Below are 9,761 nucleotides of genomic sequence, written 5' to 3'. Positions count from 1 at the left end.
AGCTTATCATGCAAATATTAAGGCATCTAGAAAGTCAGTTAAAATATATTGTCATAGAGACAGAACATCTATTTCCCAGCGGACTTCATGTAACAAAGGCTACGTTGCAGGGCTGTGATCTACCATCAGTGAAATATCATCGACCCTTTTAAATGTCATTATAGTTTCAACCTTAAGGGAATTAGTGATTGTAAGTGCTGCAATTGCTGGTCTATCATCTTCTTTCTTCAGTTTCGTTCCTTTCTCCCTTTGTTTTGTCTGTTTTGTCCAGTCTTCCTCTTTTCCTTTATTTTTTTTAATTTCTTAAACTATTGTTGTATTTCTTTTCCCCTCAGTTGCTCGTTTCTGCTTGAAGGAAAGGTTCTCCGATTATATTCAAACCATAATTTTGGACATTCGCCGGTAGGATGGGTGTCCTATTTGACACTTGGAAAGGAACCAAGCTAGCCCAGGTACCAGGACTGTTGGGAGGAGAGGAGGAACAGGAGGGGAAGGAAAAAGAAAAAAGAACAAATGTTAAAATCGACAACAGCATTAAAATATAAATTCCAGATGCATCAAATTGCTACTACTACTTTTTTTCAAAATCACTGTGAGATACTATGAGTAAAACATGATATACACATGCCAAATTACACATATTACAGCTACATATACTACATCCTCTATCTCTTTTACGAAAAATAAGACTAATAGTGAGGCAGAAAAACATAGAGTAAGTAGGACACATCCACAGCTGTTGAATTCTGATTGAGAATATTCTTTCTAAAATATTTGATCCATTTCAATAAGTGCAAATATGATATTTTTTGTTCAAAGGAAAAAGAGAAAGAAAAGCAGCAGTCTACAATGATATCAATATTCTGTAGTTTGCCAGTTATGCTAATCTTGTTTTACCCTCAATTCATGAGCAATTCAGTGGTGGGATGGGTTTCAATTTTTTACTTGCCTATTGGGTTGAATAAAATTGGAATGTATAATCAATGCTCTTTACTTTCTCCTCCTAAGAGGAAAAAATACATTTTTGTTTTCAGAGAGCCCTGGGCACAGCGTGCGCAATTTGAATGTTTGATTATGAAACATGTCTTCACTGAAGATTATTAGTAAAAAGTCAAGAACCAAAATGGAGCAGCTTCGAGAAAATCGACTGTGAGAGGGGCCTTCACTGGGGGTTGCAAAGGTCTGTGCCTGTGCTTGTTTGTGCTGTAGCTCCCCAGTCGCTTTCTCATCCTCCTGTTTAACTTGCTTTCAGGTAAAACCTGAGTTTTCCTTTCAATTCATGGCCTGCCTGTGGTCTTCAGTGATGATACCCGGTCACAGCTGCTCTAAATTACAGGAACTGGAGGGAGTAAGCAAATGAGATTCCTGCCTCTCTCTAATCAGCTCTACTCAGACCTGTGTTGGATTTGGGGGTGTTTAAAAAGAAAAACTTTCACTGCGCACGCTTGTAATCCCTGCGCTTGGGAGGCGGAGACAGGAGGTTCGCGCTGGTTCAAAGCCAGCTGCACTGGCTTAAGAGACCCTGTTTCCAAATAAAAATATAAAAATAGGTCTGGGAGTGTAGCCCGGAGGTAGAAGGGTTTCGAGGAAACTCAGTACCGCCAAAATAAATAAACAAATAAATAAATAAATAAATAAACAATAAATAAATAAATAGAAAAACTTTCAAAAACAGTACTCTCATTGCTACTGGTATAGTTTTTCATAAAAGAAGTGTCATGTAGAAGAAAATAACACCAGGTCTACATATCACAAAACAACCCACTCCATAACGTTTTGAGGTACATTTAATTTGATGTATTGTTTGCGTTACTCAACTTGGAATGAATGCAAGCCAAATCATAGCTGCATAAATAATTACGAACTTTTTGGTATCCTCCACTTTTCTTTTTCCCTCCCTTTCTTCCTTCCTTCCTTCCTTCTTTTTTTTCTTTTGTGTGTGTAGTACAAGGGATGAAACCCAGTGGCATTCTACCTCCGAACTACACCCCCAACCCCATTTTTCAATTCTTAATTTTGAAACCGCATCTCACTGAGTTGCAGAGGGCCTCACTAAGTAGCTGAGGCCATCCTTGAACCTCGATCCTCCTGTCTCAGCCTCCCAAATGCTGGGATTACAAGCATGAGCCACCACACCTGGCTTTGCTTTACTTTTCAAAGCATAAGGTGAGATAGAAACTATTATCATATCTAACAATCTAGATACACTCATTTGTTCATATTTGAATTTCAAAGGTACAAAAAGCTTTACGGAAATATTAACCTGAAGGAACAAATTGGATTAAAGCAGACCTTTGTATATAACTTGTTTTTCTACTTCAGTGACACCTCTAAACAAAAATGTGGCTTATTTATACATGCCTAAGTAGACAATCCTGAGATATTTAAGTAGCAAAAATTCACAATAACCTTTTCTACTCAAGGGAGTTTATGATTAGATAACAAATTCCATGACTACAAAATCCATCTCTGTTTGCTAATCATTTACCACAGGACCTAGGACATAAGAGATGTTCAACAAATTTTAGATAAATCAATTATTTCAAATTACATCCATGATTACAAATGCTCACCAATGCCTTGTGATTTGGTCCTTATTCAGAGAAACTAGATATCTCTGATTTAAAGTTAGAGATACTTAGCATGGCAAAAATTTATTTACTTTTCAGGAGAAACCACATCCAAACTAAAAAGATATGTCTTCACTATCTGATGAAAATTATAATTCTAAAAAATAAGAATTTTTTTATTCAAAACTTTTCTGAGAGACTCAACTGTTTTCACATAGTTCTCTCTTCCCACACACATCTTCAACAATTATTTCTGTGGTTTGCACCGATTGGGAACAGTGTTATATAACAAGAAACTTATTTTTCCCTCAACTATGTTTCCACTGCACTTTATACACAGTTCTATTACAGCTTTCATTACTTCATGTCATAAATATCTGTTATCAGCAATCATCTTACTGACTGAAAGGTAAACCCCATAGAGAATATGACCTGGTCTTATCTATCCTTATAGAGTCTGGCCATAGCCGATGCACACTATTTCTTAATGAATAAAATAAATTACAAAACAGACATGCATTCTTTTTAACCTGAAGTACAAAGCATATATCAAAAGCAAATAAACTAGCTCAACAGACAATCTCTGGCAGTAAAGAATTCCACCAACAACAAGCAAATCATTTTGGAAAATCAACAAGAATCCCCAAACAAATAAATTCAAGAAACTCATTTAGAGACTGCATGCTTTAGGGATCTGTAATATGTTTTAATAATTGAAAGTAGGTGTGACTCTTTAAAAAACAAGTTTACCAACTCATGGCAGAAAAGGTAAAAATTTAGGGTTTATCTTGCAACTGATTTCTTACTCAGTTCTCCAGAAAAGACATATATTATTATTCTTCAGAAAATGCTCAATAAAAATAAGTTGATGCTAGTCACTACAGGACTCTTGCTTTAGAATGTCTAACAAATTTAATCTACATGTTTACTTAGAACTTCTAAACCTCCCATCCTACATTCTGACCATATCAAAATTGCAGTGTGTAATATATTTGTCAATACTGTTTATAAACCTTTTGGGGGAAATAAATCTCAAACATTAACACTATGCAGACCCCATATATGAGTTTTACAAGTCTCTTACTGCCAATCTGTAGGTTAAGTTCAGAACTATAAGGCACAGACATTTTTTAGAGCTGTTTTGGCAGTCCCATGGAAGACTGGTAAAATAAATTCAAACCTGTGCTAACAATGTAAAGAAAAGTATTTAATTCAAAAAATAATCTAGAACATTTAATTTCAAAAATACAATGCCTAAACTTGCATAATTATTCAAGTAAAGTATAACAGTGATTATTGGCACCAGATATCTAACTCTTTCTCTATAAACAACTGTGTCAATAATCTTATGTATGGATAAAATAAACACACATATACATATACAAATTAGTTATATGTAAAATAATAGTTTTAATTCATGGTAGAATTAGAATTATATTAATAAGCTTATATTCAATCCAATAATCTACACTCTATCTAGTAAGAGTCATGAGAATATAGCTGGAAGGATATATTTCAAGATATTTAGGGTCAAATGTAGCTACTTCAGAATTATATCTTTGAGCCTGCATTTATTTTATTTTCATTAAATTTTCTAATGTCAAATAACTTTGCTTTGGGCAACTTAAACATGGCTGAAAGTTTATGAACAACTTTAGAATATATACTAGTCATAATCAGTGAGGAGGAGGAGGAGGAAAGGAGGAGTGAGGAAGAGAAGAGGAGAAGATGAAGAGGAAGAAGACGAGGAGGTAAGAGGAAGAAAAATAAGAGAAAAAGAGGAGGAGGGCTAAGAGGAAAAAATAAGAGATAGAAGAGTAGGCAGAGGAGGAGGAAGAGTAAAAGAAGAAGAAGAGATGGAAGGAGAGGAGGAGGAAGAACTCTGTAAAATCTCAGGCACACACACACCAAAAAAAAAAAAAAAAAAAAAATCCCCACAAAATATCTTGATAGTACCTTAACACAAAGCACGACTCTTCCTAATAACTTCCACTTTATATGTATGAGATTTTTTTTATTTTGAACAAATATACAAAAACTAAATAAAAATTCTCAAACCAAAATGTCTGATATCATAAACCAAATCTATGATGTATCTCCCACCAAAAGGAATAAGAAACAAATTATTTTGACCTTAAGATACAGTAATGGTTGTGATGGTCCCACTACATTTATATTGATAAAATGACTTCCAAAGCACTGTGTTTCTTCTAGGAATCACTCTCCAAATGAAACAAACTCAGGGGGCATTTCTTTATTGACAAGCCTCGTCAAATCATGCCATTTAAGGAACCGCTTAAAGGCAACAGGGAAAATGTGACAGTTGAGTTGGAAGGACATCTAGACATCTTCTGTATGATGCATCTGGATAGAACCAGCACACAGGAAGAAATGTACACATTACCGTGCCAAAAGCCATTAAAAGCAAGGTACCATCTTTGGTGTTTTACATCTGCTATGTCATTTAATTCCATCACTGAACTTTTCAAACGGACATCGTTAGTGTCCCCATGTCACTAAGGACACTGAGGCAAGTTACTTGTCCCGTGTCCTAACTATCCCTCAGATATAGAAATTATTGGCATAATATTACCACACAGGTTTTAGTACCTCTCTCAGAATCTACAATAAACAATTTTCCCTATTAATAGTTAAAACCTATCTAGAAAAATGAGGTCCGGGTGTGTCAGGTAAATATTTTAAGTTAAAATCATACTGTCCTGAAGAGTGTGTGTGTGTGTGTGTGTGTGTGTGTGTGTGTGTGTGTGTGTGTGTCTGCACACATATGGACATTTGGATCAGCTGCTTACTTCAACATAACATAAAGGCTGCAGATGCCTTGTAAAAAAAAAAATGCTCAGAATAGGGAGGAATAAATGGGTAGCGTTTAAATTGAACCTAGTAATGTATTAGAACAAAGAAAATGGTAGTTATATACTAGCACTTATGTAGTATATATAATTTGCCAGGCACTGTTTTATGTGATTGACTTATCTTAAAGCTTTTAATCCTCATAACAAATCTAACAAAAAATGTCATTATTATGCTTATTTTACAGATGAGAAACTAAGCTAAGAAGTTAAGCATCCTGCCCAACTCATTGCTGTTGAGGTTGTAGAAGCAGGCTTTGAACTCCAGCAGGGTCCCTAGGATCTATGTTCTTCTCTACACACTTCACTTCTACTCCTTTTTTTTTTTTTTTTTTTTTGGTGAAATGCACTTTACTCACCACCACCATCACCACCACACTGGTCAAGAACTTATATTATAACTGAATTTTTAAAGATATTCAATGAATTATGTTCTGTATTATTTAAAACATACTGAAATTCCCATGGAAAGATAACTGCTCAATCCCAACTTCAGCACACGTAAGTGTATTTTATTTTCCAATTCCTGTTGCTGTTCAGCTGAATGCAATATGTGCCTTCACTTTATGGTACAGATGTGGATGTATGTCAATAATTGGCTTTTGAATTCCTTTTCAGACCAGGCCAGACGGGAAGTAAAATATACAAAGTGCTTTACATAGGTCTTGGAATTCTTCTATTTACTTTTATCCATTTTTAAGAATCATTATTGTCATCTGAATGATCCTATTTGCATGCAAGATGATTTCTAATGATTATTACTATTTGTAATAATCTGTATCAGAAAGCTCCCTGGCTAGCTCTTACCTGATCCACAAAGTACTCTTGTGGGCTCTCTGGGAAACACCAAATACCATAAACTGCAGGTGGCTCGTGGAATTATTCTAACTGCAAGCAATAGCACTTCATAGTAATGAAAGAGAAATGTATTTGTTTCTTAACTAAGTAGGTAAATAGCTTTCTTTATTGCTACTCCTTGGGGACCCACAGTTTTGAAAATAACATATCAACACGGTAGGCCATCAAACCTCATTAGTTTGTATTCAATTGTTTCAGATGTGTTTTGTGATGGGGCAAGCTGGATGGAGGGTTAACCTTCTCATGCTTTAGAGTCATGAGAATATAGCTAGAAGGATTTTCAGTTATATTCTCATGACAGCTTGGAAATGTGCTAGCATTTTCTAAGTAATATAATGGCATATGCCCGTGAAAAAAAAAATAATCTAATGGAGAGCACAGGCAAGAAAAGCCCTTATGCAGGGGGCCATTACAACTAAATATTAAATGTGCTCATTACAATTACTATTATCTTTCAGTAAAAAGCTCTTACATAATCCTAGAAAAGCCTTCAATAAGGCAATCTATACACTTAAAAGTAATAAAAACATTTCCTTAGAATGTGTAATACTATGAAAAAAGCTCTTCCCCTCAAGAGGCAAATCCAGTAGATTTTTAAAAAACTTATATCTGATCGTTTTGTATTTTAGAGTTAAAAATGGAGGAGAATTAATATGAAGATGACTAATTATAAATAAGTTACAGCACATATATGCATGTACACATAACAAGTTACAAAGCTGTGGGAGGTTTTAGCCAATTAAAAATATATAGAATTATCAGGCCTGCAGTAGTTATTTTATCTCCTCCCACAGATCATGCCACAGTGGAGCAGCCCACATGTTGATTTCCAGTCTCTTTCTCTAGTCAGTATTCCTCTCCACCCCTGGGCTCCTTTTCAATGCTATTGTTAAAAGTTCTACCGCTCCTCTTATTTGCATATGTGATTCTTCAACAGCAGACAAAATTCTCTACAAAAATCGCGCTTCCAGATAGTGCCTTCCCAAGAGAAAATCATCCAGGGCATACTAAATTAAACAGAAATTTGAGTTTTCTGCAAAAGAAAAAAGAGATTCTTTTGCAAATGATTTTTGTTTAAAAGCAAAAATTAGCATTATTTGCACAATCTCAATTCTAAAGGATAGAGGTTATTGGTATCAGAATTCTGGAGTAAAAAATTACAAGGGATTAAAGAACTGAGTGCTTTCTGATACGGGGCCCTACACTGTGTTTCACGGGTACAAAGACCCTCTTTCTCGTATAACAAAGTGAACGGGGAGCAAATAATTGTAACTTTCCACAACTTAACTTCCAAATATTCCACATTTATGTTCTTCAATTTCTCGAACGTCAATGGACTTTTGCCTTTTTAAAATTTATAATCTATTACAACAGCCTATACTATATTTACTCCTCTGTGGGCTTTGTTACTGAAATACAATTAAAAACCCACAATACACCTACTCACAGAAATAGCAAACATGAAGATCAAATAAGGCAGCTAGTAAAGGGTGCACAGGCTGCTGATGGAGTTGAACTCTTATGGACGCAATGCACACGTAAATGTGGTGCTTTACATAAAACAACTTCTCTTCGGGTAGGTATTTAATCTACATCCTTTCCCTGCACAGGGTTAATCAGAAAGGTTTACATTTGTGAGTGCTCTGAATCATGCTCCTCCCTCTCCAGCAGCGCTGCCAAAAATCATCTGACAGGAAACGTAAGATTAAGTTTGTCCTACCTAAGTGAACAAAGAGTGCTCTGAACAGGCCACCGGTTTACTGCAGAGCGGGAACTTCTCTAATCCTGCTGGAATCTGCAGCGCAGCTCAGAAAATATCACGGAAAAAGTTGTTTTCTTTCCTCTAAAATCTTGTCTCTGGATCATCTCATTTTGGCCACATTGCCCATCCTGCTGCTTCTCCCGTAAAGGTTAACTCAAAGCTCCAAACATAATCATGTGGAAAATGGACATTATTGATTCCTATGGCCCATTGTTCCCCCACCCTAAGTCCCTGAAGTTCAAGTTCAATCTGGAATTACATCATGTCTGGTTTCTCCTGGTTACCAGACGGCTTGAGACGTGACCACAGCTACAGAAAAACAAACAGCCTGCTTCACGCTTCGGCTCCCCTATCGATTCAAACGTAAACTTTTTTTCTCTCTCTCAAGTATGCTTCAAGTATGGAGCATGGTTAATTTAGAGATTAAGTTCCAAATTAGATTATCTAATGGCATCTTAATGGATTGCTGACCCATTTCCTGTGGGAGGGCAGCATGCAAGTCTGGCTGGAATACAATTAATTTCTTAGGAAGTGTTCTGAAGAGTTTGCCTAGATAAAAGGGAAACGCTGTGTTGTACAAATCTTTCTCTATAAAAGAAGAAGAAATTTAGGCAAAAAAGTACAACAAATCCCAATATATTTTCCAACAGCCAAATCGGAGACATCGTGTGTCTGAGAAAACCACATCAAGATGATTTTTAAGAATGGTAATGTTTTAAAGTTTTGATTTCATAACAGGTGCAAATAATTTTGATGAGAATGGAGAGTCGTTTCTTTGAGGAGAACATTCAAATACAAAGAGCAACAACGGTTAGCAACCCTGTCACCAAACAATGGCCATGTGCAATTTTGGCTTTGGCAATTTCTGTCTTGAACCAAAGATTCTTCCATTCGTTTATCTTATCAGCATTTCTACCACAGTCCCAGAGTGGTGCTAGGGGCCCGGAATGGTGTAAAAAGTTGAACATTCTGAGCACACTTTAGAGCTAACAGCTGAAAAGGAAATTCAGCAATCTGAGAGTAAAGCTCCCCCCAGGAACTCCAGGAACAACCCAGCTGTTGTACTATAGTTATGTGTCAAGATAACAAACTGAGAGCAGGAAATGCTAACCTAGTGAATTCGCAGGGATGGTCTAAGTACAATGTTGAAATAAAAGTTAACTCTTCATTCCACCTAACTATAGGCCATGTGCTGCCCCTCTCACAAACATGCCACATATCTGCAGACACACACACACTCACACACACGCTTATGCATACACACATGCAAACACATATAATTGTGTATAGGCATATGGTTTGCAACTCAATATTGAAAAATATTTTGCTTAAATCTACATCACTGAGCCTTTTGAGAGCATATATTTTACAAAGAAAATGTTATGGATAGCAAAGAAAACGCTGAAGCAGTGAGTGCAGTGTTATGCAAATAGAACGATATGTATGAAATGAATGCTATTACCTTTTCCTTTTTTGCCCTACCTCTAATGACCGAACAGTTCCAAATAACCTTTACTGGCTGCTAAATTCCTCTTGGGAAATCAAGCAACCCTCTAGAATTGCAGTAATAAACGACAATTTCTTACAAAAACATGTGTAAAGTAACTACAGAATGAAGTATTCAACTCAGAGAAAGGAACTGCTAACACATGTAACACGGAAAATGGCTGATAAAAGTCTCTTTGGTGCCATTCAATTATG

The 9,761-nt window shown here is 36.0% G+C and overlaps 1 protein-coding gene across 2 annotated transcripts in view; it reads right to left on the bottom strand.

Annotated features, from left to right (window-relative positions):
* Window positions 1–202: 202 nt before the first annotated feature.
* Window positions 203–9,761, bottom strand: part of LOC308272009 (nuclear factor 1 B-type) — a 61,866-nt gene continuing 52,307 nt past the window's right edge. For both annotated transcript variants that reach the window (XM_080708732.1, XM_080708733.1), the window contains one exon: window positions 203–461. In XM_080708732.1, coding sequence (XP_080564858.1) covers window positions 332–461 — 130 coding nt within the window. In that variant the 3' untranslated portion in view covers window positions 203–331. The remainder of the gene's footprint in view (window positions 462–9,761) is intronic.

This window comes from Muscardinus avellanarius (assembly GCF_963383645.1).
Source record: "Muscardinus avellanarius genome assembly, chromosome: 13".
NCBI classification, from domain to species: Eukaryota; Metazoa; Chordata; class Mammalia; order Rodentia; family Gliridae; genus Muscardinus; species Muscardinus avellanarius.
This window is presented reverse-complemented; position numbering and strand designations above follow the sequence as displayed.